The 24,498-nt window shown below is 42.9% G+C and overlaps 1 protein-coding gene across 1 annotated transcript in view; it reads right to left on the bottom strand.

The window, feature by feature from the left end:
• LOC144773341 (amine oxidase [flavin-containing] A-like) overlaps window positions 1–24,498 on the bottom strand; it is a 667,192-nt gene that overhangs the window by 162,029 nt on the left and 480,665 nt on the right. The window contains exon 4 of the mRNA XM_078658306.1: window positions 2,424–2,528. Within this exon, the coding sequence (XP_078514432.1) occupies window positions 2,424–2,528 (105 nt within the window). The remainder of the gene's footprint in view (window positions 1–2,423; window positions 2,529–24,498) is intronic.

Here is a 24,498-nt window from a genome sequence, read left to right as displayed (position 1 = left end):
TGCCAGTGTGGCTTGTGCACTATGTATTACCTCCACTCCCAAACAGATCTTGCCCTGCTTAGGTTTTAGGTCAAGCATAGACAGCGCTAGCACTGTCAGGATGATCTGCTGTGTGTACTTTGTAGGCTTTGACTCCTCCTATCGCTTTTGATTTGTCTAATTGGTTGTCTTGTAAAATTCCTTGCTTGCCAGTTGGTAATTTGTCTTCCTGGTCCCTCCCTTTTGCAAGTTGTTTGCTTCAAATACTGGTTTGTATCAGATCTGCCCTATCACTGCTTAAAATTGCTCACCAACAAAGCCAACAGCCCTCAAAGCAAGTGCAGTTCAAGATAACTGAAAATACGCAGCCGCAGAGTGCTTTGAACTGATGACGCCTTTGTTTGGGGGCATGACTTTTGTTTCATAGCTGTTTATTACAGGACATAGGCTGCGGGGTGCAACCATTAGTGCCTCTGCACGTTTCTGTGTTGCCTCAAGGGAGGTGCACATTTTTATTTATGGGCTTGGGATGGAGACCCCCACTCTGTCAAAGAAAAGGAGTGAAGCAATTGAAAGATGTGGGTAAAGCCATTTTACTCTCGGCCAGCATGACTGGCTCTTGGATATTATTATTAACTCACTATTGAGGTCGGAGGGGTTCCGGTCTTGTTTTAGGTCATGTGTGCAGTCCATAGGATGTTTTCTTTTATACAGACTACCATGACAGCTGACCATTAACCTGTTGCCACAGGGCTGCGGGGCTCCAATTAAGGAATAAATTGTGGTTTACTGTGACTGTGTGTGTATTCTTCTTTTTTAGTTTTTTTTTACATACGTTGAAAATGTAATTTATGTACCATGTCAGGGATAGGGAAGTAAAATTCAAAGGAGAATCTTTGAAACAGTTTACAATACACATTCATGAATTGAATGTATACGTGCATTATCAATAGGCACGAACTTCCGGGGTCAATGACCTGAACTATGCAAATTTCAAAGCTCAAGTATTACACTACCAAGTCGTGTGGTTTTGTAATGAGAAATAATCATAAATAAGTCTACTTATGCAGCTAGTAATAATATGCCCTCTATCGTGTGAAGCCTGCTGTATAAAAGGTGAATGTTAAATGGTGCAACAGCAAGAACGCAAACGTAAACAAAGCCTGGGAGCCAGATTGCATATTGCAGGACTGCTCTCGCCTCAGGTTTGCACAACAAACAGCCCCTGACATCGACTGACCGCTGGTCTATCATGCGTGGGGCGTAGAGGGGGCTAATGACCAGGCCAGAGCCCTGCCCAGAGACAGGAATAGATCTCTCTAGGTTTGGGGCACACTCATCAAGAGGCACCATGGCTAGCAAGGTATTTTGGGCAGGGGGTTCCCTGCCAGAAATACTAATAAAAACAGCTGATTGGTCAAATGCAAACACTTTTGCAAAATTTTACTTAAGACCAGTAGAGCATGTTAGCAACATAGCCTTAGATGGCTTCAAACATGCATAATGGTAGCCTCAGGTCTCGTAATGAAAGGACGATTCTCCAATTAATATGCAGAGAGAATCTTGATTTCATTAAAAACAAACGAAGGCTAACATTATCACACCCTCTTCACTCCTGAGGGGAAAGATGTTTTAGACGAGTACCTTTTTTGAGATATTCAAATGTTTTAAAATGAAGAAGAAAATGACTATTCTATCATTAAGAGTTATTTATCTGCATATTAGCTTGACATTCAGTCCACCTTTACAGTACAACTTTCGTGTTTTTTTAATCTTTTCTTCAGACAATAATGCATAGAACTGAACATAATTCTTTGAGACAGCTCATTCTTTGTGTCATCGCAGCTTAAAGAGGAAGATGAGACCGTGCACTGAATATTTGTTGTATTTTATGATCATTCTAATGTGTTATTAATTATGAACATTCTTTGAAGGGATACATGTTGGAGCAGCTAATAAATGTCATTGCATGTTGGCCTCCATATGTCTTCAATGAAATCAAGATTTTCTCTGCATAGTAATCAGAGAATAGTCATTTTTCACTGCCACATTTACGACTTTTACTCACCTAAACCCCTACATAATTTATTAACCCAAACCCTTCGGATTATTTGTAGAAATATGCTACTTGATGTGTACCTCTAAATACTCACTCTCAACTACTATATTAACAGGGGATGTCAATTTTAAAAGAATGATCATGTGACTGTTACCCCTAACGGTGTATATAATGTTTCATTACCAACATCTAAATATGCAATGCAAATTAATCTACTAATTGCAAATGAAGAATCCCTTTTATAGAAGGTCATCGGGTCAACTTTTAATTGTAAAACGGACAACTGAGCCTCTCAATACAATTTTACACTCAACAAAGCCACCAAATAAATGACGAAAGACTTTGATTTATTATCCAATGCATGCATTTTATTTTAACACTATACCTCTTTTCCCCTTTCCTCTATGGTTCTCCATAAGTGGTTATAATCCAAAACTGCCAATGGGTTCCACACAGGAGGGAATGCACCATGGAATCCATATGACTTTCCCTGAAAACAAGAATAAAAAAACATAGTTATATGTGCCCTATGTAATCAGGAAAATATATAATTTTACTTTGCAGCATGGTTATTTGTTAGAGTGAATCATTTTTTTCACACACAGCAGCAAGCATGCCATGAAAGGTCCGCTTTAACGCTCTTCCTAATATCTCTATAAATTGATGAACAATTTGAGATCAGTTTATTCCAACTTTTAACAGTATTTGATAACATGCAGGCATACAACACTGAGCATACCATTTTAGGAATCATCATCTCTACCATTAAGAAGGGATAGGTCTTCACAGAACAGTGCATGAAACTACTGAAGGGACAACGAAGAAGACCTGATGGGACACACTACTATTGCCCTGATTTTAGCCACTTATGCTTCTTTGACAGTTGATCATGCACTATTGGGTGCTGCCACCCTTAACTTGTAATAGATAGCTATTTGAGAGCACTGATTATACAGTAGCAGGGCAGGTGGTCACAGTATACAAGAGATGATAGAAAACATTAGATCATAATGTCTAGACTACAGCGTACTGTTCGATTCATATGACATTTAAAAAAAATAACATATTTGAAATTCAGCAATTACCTCAGTTCTAATTTCCCCATAGCAGAGTATATAGTATTTTTTCATTTCAGAACTCACAACACTATACCGTACAGAGCTCTGCAGTTATTGCTTTGAACATTTATCCATCTTATCAGCTTAAGGCTCCAGTGGATTTTTCTAACAACGATTCTTCACAAGCCTGAGCTCCTAATATCAGAATTACAATTTTGCATGGTTTCCTAGTCACTGTTGTTTCTACACTCGACCGCACCTGAGCTTCCTATGTGTAGTGCAGTCCATGTAAGATCTATGTTTCCCACAAGATTGGGATTCTAGTCGATGACGACTTTCTATTGAAGCCACAGATATGCGCAATGACTTTGTCCTGTTTTTTTCAACTTCGAAAAATGAACAAATGAGAAAATACTTCTCCATCGAGGTCATCGTTCAGATCATTGCTGCCCTTGTCATGCACCACATTGAACATGCTAAATCTCCCTATTTGGGTCTTCTCATAGATTTGAGTCAGAGGCTCCAACTGGTCCAAAACCAAGCAGCTATATTGGTCGGGCATCAGCCTAGATTTTGCCACACCAAAAACCTGCTGGAAAATTTACATTTGCTCCCAGTCTCTAAGAGAACCCTTTTCAAAACTGGGTGTATTATTTTTAAATCATGACACAGTAAATGCTTAACTTTTGTAACCTAAGGAATCCGGAATTATATTTCAAAATGCAATCTTGGGTCTGCGCTCCAAAATATTTTGGAGGTCCCTAAATTCAACAGGAAGAGATTGGGTGGAACCAGGTGTGTTGTGCTTCCTCCTGGTCTTTGGAATTCCCTTCCCACTAACATCAGAGGGACGACCTACTATACAAGCTTTAGGTCTCTACTAAAATCCTGGCTTTTCAGACAGGCGCACAGACACAATTTGAGTCGCCTGTGCCTCTGTTTCTCTACCACCATGAAACCTTTTTAGAGTATGTGCACTTTATAAATATGCTGTAACATAACATAACATAACACAACATAACATAATGTAACATTACATGACATAACATAACATAACCTTACATAAGGCAAAAAAGAGGAAGATGGTGGTAGGGTTAATATTAAGAGTGCTAGCACATCTGTCAAGTCTGAGATAGATATATAGGATACAGAGAGTACGGTGCGCTCAAATGGTTCAACGCTATGCCACCTCAATAGTGTAAATTAATATATGAAAAAGCAACTTTTGCATATATACAAACAAAACAAGCCAGAGCACTACACAGGTATGGTAATTCCGAACTGCCAGTCTTGTAGATCCAACTTTAAATTTCAAGCATTCAGATCCAAATTGTATTAACACACAGGTCAATCGTTGAAAACATAGCCGACACGTGTTTTGTCGTAATGATGACTTTTTCAAGGCTTGTCATTCTTTAAGCAAGGAAGTCAAGATAAAATCTTCATCTCATATATAGAAAGGCCAGACAATAAACGCTGTCCATGGAGCCCCAAGGACTGGAAAGTCTATGCAACGATCTGTGGTTTAGACTTCTTTAATACCAAGCACTCACATTGAGTTCTACACCATGTTTGGTGGGAACATTAAAGAAAGCGCAGGCTGAGATTGGCCCGATATATAAGTAGTAAGTAAGTAACAGCTTTAAAAGTAACTCTAGTGTTGGTGTGAGCACTTGGTATTAAAGAGGTCTATACCACAGAACCTTGCATAGACCTTCCAGTCCACCTGGTAGAGATCGACTAGATGGACATGATGTTAACAGTGGTCAGGAGGTCTCTACGGAGTAGAAGTGGGGGATTGCAGCTCAAAAATTCAGGGAACAGAAAGCCACACATTGCCATATATTGTGCTGTACCACAGACAAAATTGAAGAATGAATAGAGCCTGCTGACTCAATTCATGATCTAGAGCCCTGATGATGTCGCATGCGCAGTTTAACACACAAGATGATGGGCCGGAATGTTGCACAATGGCACCAGGATAGCTTGACTCCAGTGGCTTAGTGAGCAAGGGACCCACGTCTGGGCATACCCTTCCCACATAGGGTGAACAGTAAAACACACAAGATGATGGATGGCAATGTTGCACAATGGCAAAACATTCACCCCCAGTCACATATCTGTGTTTAATCCATCGTTATTTTGCTCACCAAGCCACCCCAGTTCAGACATGGCCATATGCAAATCAGTCTTGACCCTGTGCTTCATGGGAACAGTCCAGCCCGAACTGCCAAGCCATGTCTTTCCTGGACCGGAATCAAGCATCCTAGGACTGGTTTCTGGCTATCAGCCGTCTTCTGCCAGGATAGCTTGACTCCAGTGGCTTAGTGAGCAAGGGACCCACGTCTGAGCATACCCTTCCCACATAGGGTGAACAGCAAAACACACAAGATGATGGATGGAATGTTGCACAATGGCAAAACATTCACCTCCAGTCACAGATCTGGGTTTAATCCATCGTTATTTTGCTCACCAAGCCACCCCAGTTCAGACATGGCCATATGCAAATCTGACCCGTGCTCACTAAGCCACTGGAGTCAAGCTATCCTTGAAAATTGTTGCGATCCCAGGATATTCCACATATAATTTGTTTTTTATACATGAAGCAGTCTTGAAAGCTATGAACCATGACCATAAATAACAAATCAAAATATTCCTGAAATATCTAATTTATAATTTGCTGAAAAGCTTCAGGTGCATTACATAATCCTAAAAGCATTACCTCAAAATCTATGTTACCTGGTCTTGTATTCCCAGCCTTCCACTCATCCCCTTGTCTGTTCCACAAAAGATTATAACTTTTTGCTAAAACTATATTGGTGAAGGTGGACACTTCCTGGACGTGAATCAGCAATTCTTCAGTGAATGGTAGAGGTTAGTGATCTTTAATAAATATATCATTCGGACCTTTGCAATTTATGCATGAATGAAGACCGATTGTCCTCTTCTTTTACAAAATGTAACTGCTGAGAACATTGAAGGCTGAATAAATATTATCTGAAGACTTTTTGAATCCAGAACCTCCTAAACACATTTTTTCTTAAGGCACAAATTTACTTGATACCAAATTTCTAGCATAGTCACATATCCAACCCATGGGCGCACCAGAGTACTCGAGTTACCTCACCCAGGGAAACTGGGTGCATAGGTGTCTTTTGGTGTCGGGTTTCGTCGTCGTTTTCAATGGCGATCTGCTGCAAAGTGCTGCTGGCGACCAAGTCGAAAGTGTCCAAGTGGATCCAAGGGTGGATCAAAGATCTGTAAAACCTGAAAGCAGAGGGGACAGAGTCTGGGTCACTAGCTAGTGGCCAGAAAGGCGATGAGAAGATGCCAACCGAGGTCAGGTAATTTCAGGTGAAGAAGGTGAAGCTTGACTCTTCAGCCACGAGGACCAGGAGGTGCTGACGATGAGCAGGTGCTGGATGCGAGCTGTCCCACGAAGGATGTTAAGTGCTGCGGTGTCAGATTCCGCATGGGACCCAACAAGCCTTGGCAACAGCATTCCACGCAGACAGCAAAGATTGGCTTTGGTGCAGACCAGCAAGATCTGAGGGATTCACCCATTGGAGGGGAGTCAGGGCATGTCTCGAGCAACCAGGAAAGCCCAAGAAACAGTAGAGTTACCTTCGTGGGGATCCACCAGTTGACAGACCAGGGATCGCAAAGGAGCCTCGAGCGGAAATTCTAGCAGCGGGCCCACGGAACACTCGTGGAGTGTAGGCCCACAATCTTCAGGGCAAATGGTGCTCGGGGCTTGGACTACAAGTAGCCCAATGCACAACTTCGGGAAAGCTTGGGAAGTTGATGCACTTGCAAATGTGCACGTGTCCAGGAGTTCCGGTCCCACGTCACTCGTGAGGGCTGCGTGTCGGCCTCTGAGAAGTCTGGAAGTCCATGTCCTGTGTCGCAAATCCGGCGGGATCCGGCGGGATCCTTGGAAATGCATACCAGCAAGATGCTTCTTTGGTGCCTGCTTGAACAGGGGAGTCACTCCTTGACCCCAAGGGAGATTCTTCCATCTTCTAGTCGAAATAGAATGTTGAAGTTGCAGGATATATGTTGCAGAGTTTCGTCCAAGGTAATCTAAAGTTCTAAGGACTGGGTTCCTATACTTATACTAAGATAGGGAGTTGGACTTACTCTAGAGACCTACCTATGGGTGGATCCAGGGAAGGGGTGGTTACACCCCTTTCCCTTTGTCCAGTTTCAAGCCAGAGCAGGGACTGAGTGCCCCTGTAACCGGTTTGAACTGGGATATGCACAGGGACACCAAGTGTGCCCCCAGCACTGTCTGAAAAGCATTCTATGAATGCACCCACCCAGCCCAAATACACTAAAGCCTGTCTGGGAGGTGGTTAAACATCCCTGTGGCAGGAAACCTATTGCCCAGGCCTCCCCTGCTGGAGTTTCGTCCAGCAGCAGGAGGTCAGACTCGTGTCTGTGGCTGCAGCATCCATTTTGTGATGCTGGGGCTCTTTTAAACTATTACCGGTTAGGTAAGTGTGTACATGTCTTCTCCCTCTAGAAGGGTGGAATTCTAACCCCGCCGCCAGAACTGGCGGGGGGGGGCGGTAGGATTCCAAAGTGTCTGACACCAAACACAACATGTTTCTATGCAGCCATTCCAAAGTTAGCATTAACCACGAGGTTATAATGCACTTAAGAGTGTATGGTCTGTCTACATCACAGAACAGCAACAGAGAAGTGATTCCGAAAGCTGCAGAGGGGTCCTGCTCATGCATGGGCACCCTCTCACACAAAACCAAGCACTCTGCCTTCAGGATTGATAAGGTCTGCCATAGGAGTGACTGATAGGTTTATATGTGTCAGTGATACAAGGTAGATATAGGTAACCTATATCTTAGTAAGGGGTGCATGCACCATCTTACCCAGGCTGCAGTAGCAGTCCTGTGGTGCCATTTTGGAAGGCTTTCCAGGAGTGGCATAATACATGCGTCAGCCCCTGCTAGGCCTCAGGGGTACCTATGCCCTTAGTACCTAAGGTACCATATACTAGGGACTCAAAATGTTAACCCAGTAACCAATATGGAGTGTACCTTATGTACATGCAATCAATTTAGAGAGGCAGCAGCTAGGCTGGGGTCCATGTTAGCAGGGCCCCAGCCAGACTATGAAGCTGGCTATGAAGTGAAACACCAGCAAAAAGTGGGGGTAACCATAGTAAGCAGATCCTACTCTCCTACAGTAACAATTTCTTCATGTCCAACCTAAATACAAATACAAATATTTGGGGCTCTTCTGACAACACAACTTCCACAACTGCCAATCTTTTCATAAAACTTTGTGTGCTGAATTACACTCTTCTTTATTCCAGTTTGACAAATGATCTTGTTTCTGAGCTAGAGTATTCCCAAGTTAATAGAAAACTGAGACACCTAAATCAAGGCACAGTGGATATTATCTGTGAAAACTATGAAGTCACATTTCAATACCCTTTTTAAATTGGTCATCAAACCCATTGTCAATATGGTTCCATGTGCATTTGTGATCATCTCTCATTTTTCTTTCTCTTTTAAAGATGTAGTTGATAGTGTACAGACCTTTTTTAACATTACCAGCAACTGTTTTACCAATAAGAAATGTTGTGGGCTGAGTTCAGGGACTGGGTGACAATGACACTGTTTTGTGCAGTACTAGTGAACATAATAAATGATGTCACAAACCATTAAGTTAAATAGCTCTGAATTAATCCTGACCTGCAACACATTCTGCTATTTTAGTATTGGGACCCATGGACCACTCTGCCAACATGACACTATAATGAATTGGTAAATAAGATGTTCGCTGTAGGGATGTGTGCAACCTGTAGGTCACAAGTTCTAATTATGGAATAGACAGTAATGTTTTTCAGCTCTCTTAGGGAATCACTGATTTATTTTTATATTGATGGCTTTTGTGTATAATATCGAAATACCCCAAAAAAATTGAAAGATTCGAGCACTGCAAGGAGTGATTGAAATTTAGAAATGGTTACTGTGCGCCAGGAACACCCTCTACTCCGGGGTGGGAAATATCATAGACAAAATGAAAACAAGTTCATAATCAACTTGTATACCTAGGCACAAGTATATGCTGTCAACCAACATGAATTTTCCATGACACAGTTTATCAATGATTCATTCCAAAGTTTTTCTTTATTAGTCATCCATGCTTGGTAACGACATCCAAATGTTACTTCACATTTAATATCCAGCCAAACGGATTAACCATTTCATATTATCAATTAATTGATCAAAAATTGGCCTCCCATGGCCTCCCAATGCATTTCGGCGCCAGCCTGCGCCTTTGTCAAGGGATCTGCAAATTCAAATACCAATAATTAATACTACGTCCTGAGCCCCCAACAAAGCTGAATGCTCACTGCGCTGCATGCTAACTACGCTTGTTAATTAGTGTGTTAAGGGAACAATTTACGTTTCTGGTCGTATTACTGTATAGACCTCAGGTTAACAATAGTTGCCTTTACGCGCGCTAAGTACGTGAAAAAAGCTCAAGCTTCTGATGCGATCGCTGCCCAGAGGGTGGACAGACTAAACTAGGGAGAAGCCGTGTGCGGGTAACTGGAACCCTAGGGTAACGGAGGGTGAATAGCCGGTGTCAAGGAGCCTCCTACATATGTGCAGGAAGCAAAGGGGGATAAAGTTCGGGTTTAAACAATCCGCCCAAAATTACTGGTGGCTGTTTAAAGCTAACGCAGCTAAGCGGCGCTATCTACCAAGATGACGGGTAATTTGAAAGCGGGCTTACCGGGATGAATGGAGAACCGCTCACAGAGGTCTGCTACACACGGATGCGAGCATCACGGAGTGGCAGGAAACGTGTAGCGGAAGTGTGCTGAATTACACTCTTCTTTATTCCAGTTTGACAAATGATCTTGTTTCTGAGCTAGAGTATTCCCAAGTTAATAGAAAACTGAGACACCTAAATCAAGGCACAGTGGATATTATCTGTGAAAACTATGAAGTCACATTTCAATACCCTTTTTAAATTGGTCATCAAACCCATTGTCAATATGGTTCCATGTGCATCTGTGATCATCTCTCATTTTTCTTTCTCTTTTAAAGATGTAGTTCATAGTGTACAGACCTTTTTTAACATTACCAGCAACTGTTTTACCAATAAGAAATGTTGTGGGCTGAGTTCAGGGACTGGGTGACAATGACACTGTTTTGTGCAGTACTAGTGAACATAATAAATGATGTCACAAACCATTAAGTTAAATAGCTCTGAATTAATCCTGACCTGCAACACATTCTGCTATTTTAGTATTGGGACCCATGGACCACTCTGCCAACATGACACTATAATGAATTGGTAAATAAGATGTTCGCTGTAGGGATGTGTGCAACCTGTAGGTCACAAGTTCTAATTATGGAATAGACAGTAATGTTTTTCAGCTCTCTTAGGGAATCACTGATTTATTTTTATATTGATGGCTTTTGTGTATAATATCGAAATACAACATTTCTATTACCTACATCCGTTGACCTGAACCTCTCTCTGATGATGGATCCCTAGCATGAAACCCCATGTTTCCTAATGGAAGTCAATCTTGTTTGCAGAAAACCTGCTAGTCCAATAAAGGGACATGAAATTCAGCTCTGTCAATCACCGTCTATAGAAATACATTTATTGTTACTGGTGCTATTGCAGGGCATCATGCTAAATGAAGCATCTCAAGAAGCACCCTAAGTCAGAAGGCAGTATTGGAACCATTCCAATTAATGAAATGCTCTCAAACATTGCGCTCCTAAAATGTGTGTATTCAGTCATTTATATTTAGTGGGAAAACATGAATAACAAAATGGAAGGTCTTAAAAAGACCTACGCATTTTCTGGGTCTATTTTTGGGATAGAAAGGTGACATACTTGTATGTGCCTGATCTAAAGTTTGATTATGGGTTTATGTTTCTGCTTAATAGACTTGTTGTATTCCTAATTACAAGAAGTTTTGCCTAATCTCCCTTTGAAGATCAATCAATTTGGAACTTGCAGGAGTGTGTGAGATGCTAAGAGTTCTTCATCCTTTTTTTACGTTGCATGGGTATCAGAGACCAAAGCTTCATTTTATGTGGTGTGCCCTTTTGGTTCAAGGCAAAGTACACTACCATAATGCATTGGCAGATACTGAAAAATTGCTTAACTTTTGACAGACATCTATGAAAGCTGCTTCAGCTTATCTAAGAAGACCCTCACTTAAGGATGCTAATTGTTTCACAATTTCTTGCATTGATCAGCCTATGGTATCTCACCAGGGAGAGGACCCAAACAACTGCTGTTCTTAACTATAACAAAGGTTTAACATAAGTGTGTTTAATTTAATTGATTTTTTTCTTTAAATTGGAAAAATAATGTATTTCAAAGCATACAGTTTTGTGTCGAGTGGAGCGTTTTTAAGTGGAGTGTCGTACAGTGGAGTGAAGAGTGTCTCGTATACTGTAGTTTCCCAGAGTGTAGTGTTGTATAGTGGAATAGAGTAGAGGGGAGAGTGGTAAAGTGGAATGGCGTACAGTGGAATAGAATAGAGTGGAGTGGTGTAGAGAGTGAAGTGGAGTATAGTGGAGAGGCATGCAGTCACCCTGCATACAGTGGAGTGGTGTAGAGTGAAGTATCGTATAGTGCAGTGGCATACAGTGGAATACCGTGGCATAGAGTGGAGTAAGGTTAAGTGTAGTGGTGTACAGTGTAATATCCTAAATTGGGGTGGCATACACTTGCAGTGGCATACAGTGAAGTACAGTGGAATAGGATACAGCAGTTCAATGCATGTATGCCATGCGTTGTAGAGTGCAATAGGATACAACATTTCATCCCATGTATGCCATGATATTAGCAGTGGATTGTTTAAAAGTGTTGTCACCTTAGCAACAGAACCTTTTACAGAACACTTACAAGTGCAAACTAGGGATAGGAGGATTCCACTGGTGCCAGGAAGCATGGTGTGCCACCTTATGCGGATAACATTCTGTTATTCTTGAAGAATGCTGAAGAGGCTTTCACGATTGAGTGTCTGGATGATCAGGGAGTGCCCAACCACCAAGCACAGCGGACATGCTCTAAGAGATTTCCCGGTCCAAGGCAGTCACCATCCTTCATTAATCTGCAAGAAACCGGCCTAATTCGAGCTTCGCTACTTTTGGAGGCTGTGGAGGGTCTTACGCCACACAGCTGTGGGCAGAGGGTGGCCCTGCTTGGGGAAACAACCGGGAGTGGGTGCCGGCGGCTCCCAAGAGGCCTGAAGTGGATGCCGAGAGAGCACCTTCCCCTCGTCCCACATGACACGGCTTCCCCTTCTTTGATGTAGAACCCTCCAAAATGATCCAGACCCCACACAGACGCACGGGAGCAACAAGCAAGGCAGCAGAGACAATGGAGTGGACTGCTCCCCAGGAGACTTCAACAGGCGGCAAGGGTGGACAAGTGCCAGGTGAAAGGGAGGCTGCAAACGTGGCGGCTCCACCTGGGCCGGCCCAAAGTATATGGCATGAGGAGGCAGCAAGCAAAGAGTAGAGAGATGCTCCTTCTACCCGCACCTCCCCCTCCACCCCAGATGCCCAGTACACAGTGCAGGTGACTCATAGGGTGTGCAGGGGGGGGTTGGAGGGGAGACTGGGCCCTGAAAAACTGCCACTCACCAGCCATGAGCACCGGAAGACACACCACCCCTGCTCCTCTTACCACAGAGAGGGGATGAGCAGCTGTAGTCCAGCTGCATTGCACCACGAGAAACAGTGTACCCAGGGGGCCTGAGGACACTAGAGACTGGAGGATTAATAACCCCCTATTTCTCCACCACCAGGAGGCCACGTCAGCCATGGAGATCCTAAACCCTGCCAGTGCACATTAGTCACTCAGGCTGGCCCAGGGGTTCACACCCTATGGACTCCTGATGGGCTCTTGCCAAAGAGAGCCAGCTATTGAGCAGACAAGGGATACCACATACCAGATCATGGGTAGGAATTGGGCGCTGAAAGACACCCCCAGGGAACTGAGGGGGCAGCAAAATGAAGAACCGCTGAGTGATTCCCCCGAGCAAGTTCATCAGAACCAGTGGAGACCATAAGTGAGACTGGCCACAGACAAATGGGGCCAAATCCTGGTGGCCATAAGAGACACACGCATGCTGCAGGAAATGAAAATTGACACACTAGCTGTTGTGAACCTGGTACTTGAAGACCAACACATACTAAGGACCAGAATCAAAAGAAATGATGATGAGCTTGGAAACTTCCTCCCACAGACAGCCGCAATGGGTAAGACACTGGTGTACTATAGAGAACAGATCAGCTTTCTGAAGTAGCGATCCGAAGACGCTAAAGGGTGAAACAGAAGGAACAATATACATATTGTAGGCCTCCCTGAGATGTTGAGCATACAGATGCTACACTCTACATCAAGAATTGCCAACAGACTACGGTTGTCACTAAAGGCCTATTGAAAATGTTTGTGGTGGAAAGAGTTCACGAGGTCCCAGCTAAACCCACCCCACTCCAGTGCCAGTGGGTCGACTGAGAGCTGTTGTGGCCAAGATTTTTAATTTTCGAGACTGCAACACAATTCTTACAGACACTGGGCCTCCCTTGGTTATCGACAATGCTATAGTAATGATTTTTCCTGAATTTCTGCTGGCAGTACAACGCCACAGGGCCACATGCCTAGGGGAGCAAGAAACAGCTCCATGAGCTCAGACTAACATATCCTTTGCTCTTCCCCTTGAAACTGAAAGTCCTGGCTGGTCAACCAACATTTTTTTGCTGACCCAGAGAAGACTTAGGCTTGAAAAGACCAATCTCGGGTGGAATTGAACACCAAACAGAACAGGAGGACATCAAGCCCACCTCTGCTGTGGCAGAGCTCCAGACACTGTGTAAGTAAATTCTACATAAAACAGTTGGCAGCCGCGCCTTTGAGATACCAGATAAAGGTCAAGAGCGAGGCAGCCATTGAGGACATAGCCTCTATCTCTACATCTAGGGATGTATTCAACAAAGCTAATGATACAGATGCCGGTGACGCCTCATGTGTTGGCCCTTCAATCACCCCTCAAACAGCGAATTAACTAATGTAACCCGGATGACGCTTTCTCAACCCTCGGGGCAGCACCCGCTTTGGTTATTATGTAAAACATATCCACACACAAGGGTTGCCCAGTAATCCTCTCTAACTGCAGTTCAACAGAAACTCAAAGGCCTACGAGGTGGCACATTTACAAGTACCGATTACTTTATCTACGATACTCCGTATCAGAGACTGAGTGACAAGGAGGCAGGTAGTACCACTGGGGCCTTCCTATTCTAAGGCTCGGTTTCAAATGGTCACACTACTACAAGGCAAAAGCTCTTTTTTCTCATTTGTTTAAATTGTAGCTGTTGGTAGTTCTTTATACTAGTTTTGGTCAGTTGCATTTCGATATCTGAGTGGTAGTTTCCCACATGGAGAAGGGTTAGCATTCTGGGGTGTCCACTCAACAAAATCATTAGTGCATTACCCACTGACTAGTATCTCAAATATGCACTGCTGCATGACGATCAAAGGTTTACCACCTGTAATGTACGGGGCTTGTATACAGTCACCAAGCAATATATGGTCCTAGCAGAACAGCGGCGCAGGGGGATACAAGTAGCATTCAAAGGGACCCATATATCAGTGAAGGAGAGAACGAAATGGCACAATAAATGGAGGAGTGAATAGTTTCATAGTGCCCCCTCAGTCCATGCAAGAGGTGCCACAATATAGGTTTGTTAAGGAGAACAACGGTCCTTAGGGTTAGAAATTTTAACAATTCAATGAAATATAGACTCCAATCAGTACTATATCAGAAAGTTTTTCAGTACCCAGCCGGGCCTGAATTTTTATTCAAGTATAAACATAAATAAAAAGACCACTAGAGAGGTCTGATTCAGAGACTAATAGGGTACAAGCCTGTACCTATCCAGAGCACACTCGAACAGGGTTCGGGGGTGAAAAAGGTAAGAAAGGAAAGAAGGTAAAGAATATCAGGCAAAGAGAACATGGGAGCCAACTGTCCCTTGCATCATTAATACATTTGCAAAGCAAGTTCAGACAGACAATTACTGTAACAATATTAACACAATAGACAGGTTACAGAATTGTAAAAAGTGTCGACGGCGTTTCGATCCCTGGCTCCTAGTGAACTGGGATCATCATCAGGACTTTATAATATTTTGCCTGTTTGTACTTTTTGAAAAAAGCCTGTTCATAGTGGGGAAAAACAACAAGATGGGAGGAAAGAGAAAAAGATTCTTGTTTAATTACAGCACTTGTTTCAGGTACTATACACATGGATTCACATGTTATTCTTCCGTACCATGCCATGGTGCTCGACGATAGATCAAACCCATTCATATTAACATCATATTTATGGTGTTCCAATCTCATGCTTTCCGGGAGAGTGCACGCAGATTTCAAGATAAAAACGAGTCGATCAATTATACCAAGAGAATATCGAAAATATCGTGATTGTGACTAGAGTGTCGATTTCAAGTTTGGAGCCGGGGTTGCTACGTTGTGTACATGCAGATCGTGAAAAGCAACGGATCAATCCAGCGAGACTACGTTGTGTACATGCAGCTCATAAAAATCAAACGATCAATCCAGCAAGACTATCTTAGTGCCTATTGTGATTTCAAGGTGTGAGAAAGGGACAAACCTTTCAGAGCATTATTTAATCTGCTCCGGTGGGTCGAGGGAAGGTTGAAAACGGTGGAAGGAGAACTGGTGCCTAAAATGAAAAGGGTCAGTTACAATCGGACAGCGTTACATGCACGGCAGACAGTATGTGAGCGGGGCGTGTAATTACCTCGAGTTTCTACTTGGTAGACATAATACTGTCGACCGCTTGTAATGATTCTTCCAAATCGAAGATATGCATTAGATTTCAAGCCACACGGGGGTGGGCCCTCGAATTATTTCCAGATCTGGAAAAAACGGGATTCTAATTACTTTAGAACAATCACTGCCTATGAGAACAAGGCAAGGGGAGCGTCTTTTAACCTTACCTTTAGTACACAGACGCTGCTGCCTTGCTCACGATTCGAGCAGAAATCAGTCGGCGTGCTCACTGGCACTGTATCGACTCAACGAGAATCCGGAAATGAATTACTGACCGGCATGGTGCATTTAAGTGAAAAGGGAAGAGGGAGTGAGGATGCGTGTCAATATGGCGGCCATCTTAGAATGGTATCTATTACATAGACCGTCGGGCAATACAGGTGATTCAGTGCTCACATTCATACATTAGGATAGTTTTGAGATTCGTTGTAAAGGTAAAATCAATAACCAATGCACTTGGTTGACGATTATTTGGACCAAACTTAGGAACATTTTGCACATTTTTGCGATTGTTTCGAGATTCATCGTGCAAATACAATCAATGGACAATGTGCTCAGTTATTGAATATTTTGAACAGCGTTAGGCATCATTTGAAAACACCCTTAAAAAATCTTTTCTCTGAAACAATCTCTGGACCCTACGAAGTTTTCATAAATGTAAAATATTTGGGTAGTCTTTTGAGTCTCTTTCTATTAGTAGACAGTCTTTCAAGCAAATCATCTGAGTAGTTAGAGCAGTCCAGCCCAATCTTCAGTACGATTCAGGCCATTCTGTATTGTATCCAAAAGTATTATGCATTTCAGTTCCTCTTTGTTAAGAAGTTGGGTCATGCTTCCTCCTCTAGTAGGTAACTTTAATGCCTTCAGCACAGTCCAGCGTAACTCATCTTCCTTGTGCTTGGCATTGATGAAATGTTCCACAAGAGGGGCATTGGGAGTTTGGCAGCGAATGCGGCTCTTGTGCTGGCAGATCCTTGTTTTCACCTTTTGTGATGTTTGGCTAGGAGTGCCCTTCAGTAAAGAAGAGGAACACATAGATCCTCAGTGCTGATTTGTTCTGCTTAAAAGGAAATCAGCTTGTCATCTTATAGTGCTAGAGAGCATTTATGCACCACATGTCGACCAATTAGCCTTCCTCGTTTTATCTCCCAAGAATTGCCCAACTGGGTAACTATACCCTGGATATTGTTGGGAATTTTAGTGTATTGGATCCTACCTAGATCGCTCCCATCCATCCTCACCTTCCTCGCCTGCAGTATGCAATGCAACAGCACTGTGTGCCTGACTTTGGGAATGGCCCTAGTAGATGCATTTTAAAATAGGAATGAAGAGATGAAAGAATATTAATTTTACTCCTACCATACCCCCATGTTTGTTTGGATCAGATAGTGTGCTCCAGCCTACTACAGTCTTCAGTCTCGCACACACAGTAGTTCGGTAAGACATTGTCTTATCATAACCCACTTAAGGTTGGTACTACTGGGGCAGGGTACCTTCTCTAATCCCTACCTGGAAATTCCAACCATCATGGCTGGACGAGCTTCCTTTTAAGGAAGAAATAAGGGAGGCTTACATGCAGTAATTTCAAGATAACGATAACACTGCCTCAACCCCGCTGATCGAGTGGGTGGTCTTTAATGTAGTGCCGCAAAGAGTATGCATTTGTATGTCATTGGGCATCCATAGTACACCACGATCTGCGATTGAATGGGTGGAAAGCTCGTTCTTGGTACTGGAGCACGCAGCTATGCAGACTCCAGAGCAATCTGGCACCGTCAATGAGGCCAGACAAACATACAAAGGACTGCTTGAGCATCTACACTGTTTAGATCAGACAACCTACTGAACCAAATCCCAAACAGAGGGTGAAAAGGTGGGTCAACTCCTGGCATGGATACTAAAAGCACCAAAACCCACAAATGCCCATCTCTGCTATCGTAACTGTTAGAAATTGGTCTTCTGGTTGGCTAGGGTACGTACCTAAGCCAGGCAGAACCCACAACTCTTGTTAGGGCAAGTAAGTTACACACCAAAGAAAAACTGTGCTCACCCACTGGTAGCTTGGTGCAGAGTAGACAAGCTTATCATCAAAGGCAATGTGTAAAGCATTTGCGCAACACACTCACGGAGAAACACAATTAGCACACCACGAAAGAGACTCCACACAGGATTATATAAATATATATATTATATTCAATTACCACTCCGGTGCTTGATCACCGAAAGAGAAACACGAACGCTGCAATAACTGTTCTCACTGCCGGCCGCAGTGACTTTTATTATAACCATGTGCGCATAATGTCAGGCAGATGACGCGTTTCGGCTAACGCAGTAGCCTTGTTCACATGTTATATATTATATTATACATAACATAGGACCAAAACAACATTAATCAAATGAGTAGATTCAGAGATATCATGCTTATAAGAATAAAAGTCAAAGCAGTGCTTCAAAATATATGAACATTTTAAGGTATGTATAATACAGTAATTCTTGAAGCTGGTGCGCTTCTATTAGGGTAATTAGGCTATCTCTCAAGGTTACTGCGAGAAGGGGGTCCGATTCAAGGGAATAAACAAAATCCCACTCGGGTCTGAGTCACTTAAGCAATTATCAAGTGCTGGCAATCTGCTTCGAGGAGCACGATTCCCAAGACCGCTCGGGTCTGTTGAAGTGGTTGGCAGGTCTCAGCCCTGGGGCCCATGTTGTCAGTACTGGTGTCTCTTCGGAAGGTGGGAGAGCCAGGTGAACATCACAGGCAGGCTCCTCGGGTTACAGCACACATGCAGTTACTCAACAATCAGGGGCGTGGGCTTATGGAGCACTCACGACTCATGGTAGAGGCGGGGCTTGCATGCTGGATGTGGTACAGAGCACGAGCTCCGTGTAGAAATAAGATGTGCCCCAAAAGATAAAAACTCAGATCACACCCCTCCGGATACGGTGAAGAGCGCAAGCCCACCGAGCACTCACAGCAAGCAGAGGCAGGGTCAGAGTGCACCACACTGGGTTTAATGAGGAGCGCAAGCACTCACAGTTTAACGAAGAAGGCACAGAGTCCACCGCAGTCGGGCAGGCACAGCAGTTTCACAAATGCAGCTCTTGGGCTTATGAGGTCTTTAATGTCCCTGAGGCCTAAGGGAGAACAGGAGTCAAGCCAGCAAGCCCTTGGATCACTCTGGGGTTGTTATTAGTTCTTCCAGCAGTGCAGAGGTCAGCAGGCAGCTAGGCAGCTCAATCAGAGGAAAAACATAGTCTCTTGAATCAGTGAAGCACAGCAAGATGACAGTCCTTGTGCACAGCAGACTTTGCTCCAGCGTAGTTTCCTCCAGGTCAGGTAGTGTACTAAAATCCTGGGGTCAGAGCCCCTGTACTTATATTCAAAATAGTTTTTGTTCAAGGGTTGACTTCAAAAAGAAACTTTGGATGTGTGCAACAATACCTTTCAACCCATCCATGGCTCAAGACGTCAGTAGGGGGTAAATCAGCCCTTTGTGTGAGGGCAGGACACAATATATACAAATTTAAAATCTGAATTAACTCTTCCACCCCCACCCCAGGAAGACCATTGGTGTACAGATGAATGAGGATGTAATCCATGAGACACACAGCCTTTCCTGCGTTGTGGCGGTCTGGAAAGTATGCAAAGTGCAGCAGTCACCCTAGCTCAAGCGTGTATTGGATTCAGCCTGAAAAAGAGTCATAAGCACGTAGAAATGCCCACTTCCTAAAAGTAGCACTTTTAAAATAGTGATATAAAATTCACCTACACCAGTAAGTAGGATTTATTACTACCATTCTAAACATACCAGACATGGCAACGCCACATCTCTATGATCAGGAATTAATACTTAAGGGAATTCCCAATGCTAACCTATGAGAGGAGTAGGCCTCACAGCAGTGAGAAACAAAAAAGGCTATGTTTTACTACCAGGGCGTGCCACAAATAGAGGCACATGCACTATCTTTTACTTTCACAGCAACCTGCCATAGGGCTACCTAGGGTCTACCTTAGGGGTGACCTATGTATAAGAAAAGGGGAGTTTAGGGCTTGGCAAGTAGTTTTTAATTGCAAGTCAAAATGGCAAAAAACGGTGCATGCAGGCCCTGCAGTGGCAGGCCTGAGATAGGTTTGAAAGGCTACGTCTGTGGATGGTGCAAGAGGTGCTGCAGGCCCACTAGTACCATTTACTCTACAGGTCCTGGGTATTTAGGATATGCTTTAAAAGGGACTTACAAGCAAATCAAATATGCCAAATAGGTGTAAACTAATCATACCATGTTTACAGGAAAAAGCACATGCACTTTAGCATTGGTTAGCAGTGGTAAGGTGTCCAGAGTGCCAAAGCCAACAAAAAGAAGGTCAGAGAAATAGACAGATGAAGGTAAAAAAATGTGTGGATAACCCAGCAAAGGGCCTGGTCCAACAGTGACCCAAGATGGGAGTCTAGTGGAAACGCTAAATGAGATCAACCAAGTCTTATGAGCTCACTACTCCACATCGTACTCTGCATCACAGTGCAGTAATTATGCCTCAATTCGGGCATGTTTGCCAGATGTGGTTTTCCTACAAGTAACAGGAGTTAAAAGAAGCAATCTGAGCAATAGCACAAGGCAAATCGCCTGGCACGGCTGGCCTCCCAATAAAATTTTAAGGCATGTATAAGATCCTAGTGGTCGTGCTGTTACTCAAGTCATTTCAGACTGCCACTGAGCAGGGTGTATTGCCGACATCTCTGAATGAGGCAGTGGTTTCCTCTTTACTTAATCCTGGCAGGGATGCTCTATCGTTGTCCTCTTACAGACCAACTTCTATACTAAATACAGAATAAAATATTTGTGGTAATTTACTGGTGTGCAGTCATTGCCCCTCGTACTGAGCCTGATTCTCGAAGATCAGAACAGCTTCATCTGTTGCTGTAGCACCTCGCTCCATATACAATGGTTCTGTCAGATATCAGAAACTTCCCATACAACATGACCACAAGAAGCCTAGATCTTAAACAGGTTTTTGATACCCTTGTCTGTGTATACTTGAGCTTGTGAAGTGCTATGGTATGAATAATACTATGAACCATTGGAATTGGCTCCTCTATTCAGTGCCCCACACCCAAGCTAAAAAGGGCGGCTATATTTCTGAACCTTACGCAATAGCGTGATGCACAAGGCAGGGATGCTATTGTCCTTGTTGCTAATTGCGTGGCCATTGAACCTCTGGACATAAAGCTTCGAGAACACAGCCACGCCTGAGGAATACCAATGGGACTTTACCTACAATAAACTTTAGCTTGAATTGCATAAAGCTGATACATAATTTGATGCATGAAGATGTCTGACAGAATGGACAAACAAAATTATTAAACAGATTTTTTAAAAAGGGCATTCTTGGTCAAATTTGTTGGCTTTGAGGCTGGTGCCGTAGTCTGCTCAGAAAATTGCATCTTTTTCGGCATAAAAGGATGTTCCGACTGAATAGGTGACAGTTTCTTGCCAGTCTCTCCTTTGGCACCAGAGTCCTTGAACCAGGAGATATGTTCGGAGCTCCCAGAGGTGCCAACTCACAGGATCATGCTGACACAGGGTGATGACTAGGGGGTAGAAGAGCATACTGAACAAATCCAACACAGCCACCCAGAACGCCTTGACCTTATCAGGGACCTTATCAAATGACAAGGAAGAATCCGACATATGGGAACAGCATTGAGAATCTGAATACTTCTAAGAGCAGAACTGTCTCCTCGAAAAAGAAGAGGACTTCTCCTTCCGATTCCACTTTTCTTTCTGTGCAAAGACCTTTTGAGAAATCTTTTCCTACCAGGGACTTACTTGAACATGAGGGGATTGGTTTGGCAAACACTATGGGCCCGATTCACAGAATTAACTTAATACAAAATCCTAAACTTACTACTTTTGGTATTCACAGAAGTTAGGATTTTGTCTTAAGTTTGTCTTAAGTCTTTCTTAAGTCTTTCTTAAGTCTGTCTTAAGTTTGTCTTAAGTCTGTCTTAAGTCTGTCTTAAGTCTGTCTTAGGTTTGTCTTTACACAAACTTAAGACAAAATCCTAACTTATGTGAATACCAAAAGTAGTAAGTTTAGGATTTTGTCTTAAGTTAGTTCTGTGAATCGGCCACTCAGGGCTTTTTACAAATATAGCTTGGACTCCTGCTACCTGATGGCTTTCAGATGCATGGAGGCACCGGTATCGCAGGCCGTGGTCTTATGCCATCTGCAGAAATCACATGGGTCCAACAAGGGTAACTTCTTGCAGTATTAGTTACAGAGTTACACTATGAGATTCCTGGAGGAGACATTTGATTTAGTTGCTGGAGAATTTTGTCAGGGAGGGACTGAGAGAGAGACGGACAGTGTCAATAAAGCATGGATAAATAAGACCTAACACCAGCACATCATCTGGCCCCAATACACCCCACTTTCATCATGCGCAGCAGGCTCAATCTCACTTTAACACGCATGGCAGCACCTGGCAGCAGGGGAGAGCTATTGTAGGAGAAAAGCTTTTCTTGAAGAGTCTGAAGTCTAGAAGAATATTAGTAATTTGAAGAATATGTTGCAATATGTATCCATCAGAAAAAAGTGCCAACTATATTAAATGACCGGCCACAAAAGTAGTAACAAACTGCACTGATTTTTTGCGACCTGTCTCTGATTTTGCAATGCGACTTTTGTACTAATAGGTCACACTGCAAAATGTCCAGTTGCAGGGGGTCACAGATTGACTGATCTAATGAATATTAATTAGGCAGGACACTGTTAGCTGGAGCTCCCCCCGAGGTAATCCAACACCACGCACAAAAGGAAAGGTGTCCCAAGCGGAAACTTTCCCTTTGAGAATCAGTTTAAACCTCCTTTAAGGTGGAATTGATACATATAATATTGAACCACAATTTAGAGAGGGCTCCTCTTTCACACCCCCTCCTCAGTGTGATTCAGTAAACATTACATGTATTCTTAATAACAATATGTGCCTCTATTACATTATGTAGTCAGGAAACAGTTCTGCCTCCCAGGCTCAGCCTCGCACCTTCTCCAAATGACCAAGAGCTATGTATTAAATGTGAGCCAAGCAGAGTATCCATTTTTTTTTACTCCTAATGATTTAGCCGGAGGATGCCTTACAACATGGCATGTTCTCTGCAAAAGAGGATCGCTCCAACTTCTTGACAGATAACAGAATGCCTTATTCCTGTGCTGCAGCAATGGTTTATTTTACCCGAGTTTTTATTGGACATTGTTGCTCAATCACTCAGTCTTTCCAAGATTCAGATTATCCGAATCCTGAGATTTTAATGAAAGAACATTAAAATATTATTATTCATGTAGTTAAAGCTTGCAAGGTGTTGTTTTAAAGAAAGTGCTGCATAAGTAAATTGCTTCGTATGTATGTTTTCTGGGTATTTTATTTTAATGCATTTCAGAGTTAAAAGTACATTTACACTGATTTGTTCCACAAAGTAAAACAAGATTATCTCATAATCTCAAGTGGTCTATTGTTGGCTCCATTCTTATGATTTTCTCAGCAAAACAGGAAATAGGATTTGCCAACTCAAACTTTAGCAGAAGTGAATGTCTTACAATGCACAATGGTCTCGGTGTTTAAAAAAATGTTTTGCTGTTCTTTCAAGAAAGGAATATGCTCAACACACGTTTTCCTTCCATAGGTCTTGAAGTAAGCTGCAATGCATTTTGTGGAGAGTATTCAATTTGATAGTTATGCTTCTGAATTTTGTGCATGGGAGCTAATCTGGCAGTCAGACAGTCAGGGCAGTGAATGAATGTACCCCGCTGCCCTTGTAGAGGACTGATCGTCATACTTCGAGATCTCTGCCAGGCAGGAGCTCTCTGTGCCTTGAGCGGGTATGAAGGCAGCATGCTTAATGTGCCAGCTCAGCAAAGATTTTTGTTCTTAAAAACAAACTCAGGACTTGATTACTGAAAAACAAACAATGAAATGGCCGACACGCTGGGAGTTTTCTGAACCGTAACTGAATGCACTGAGGGCACATGTACGAGCGGTCACTGCATAGTTTGCTATGCACACACGTGCCCCAAACTATTGAAACAAGCATTTGCAATGCAATAGGTCTCGCATACACACGAGTTTGAGCTTTTCGCATTGTAAATGACAATGCCTTTTATTTATGTTTTGTTTTTATGAAAGGCATTGTCATTTACAATACTAATAGCTTAAACTTTCTTAAATGCATTTACAAACTCTAGCAAATGCAGGACCTATTGCATTGTAATAAAGGGCCTTCTCGACCGCTTGTTAGATTGTAAACATCAGAGGAAGAGACTGGCCTGTGACATCTTCAAAGTAGTGATAAATAGTGCAGAGAAGAAGATGTGTAAGTGTTGTAAATTACACAGACACAAAGTTTGAGGTCAGAGTTACATATGATCCGAGCTATAAACAGTAACAAAGTGCTCCAACACCTTTTAACTGTGATTATACTGTTGCGGCTCAGGAAGAAGAGTGGGAGGGGGAGCATTTCCTGCTCTCTCTGTGA

This window comes from Lissotriton helveticus, chromosome 8 (assembly GCF_964261635.1).
Source record: "Lissotriton helveticus chromosome 8, aLisHel1.1, whole genome shotgun sequence".
NCBI classification, from domain to species: domain Eukaryota; kingdom Metazoa; phylum Chordata; class Amphibia; order Caudata; family Salamandridae; genus Lissotriton; species Lissotriton helveticus.
Note: the sequence above shows the minus strand (reverse complement) of the source record. Positions and strands in the feature narration are given on the sequence as shown.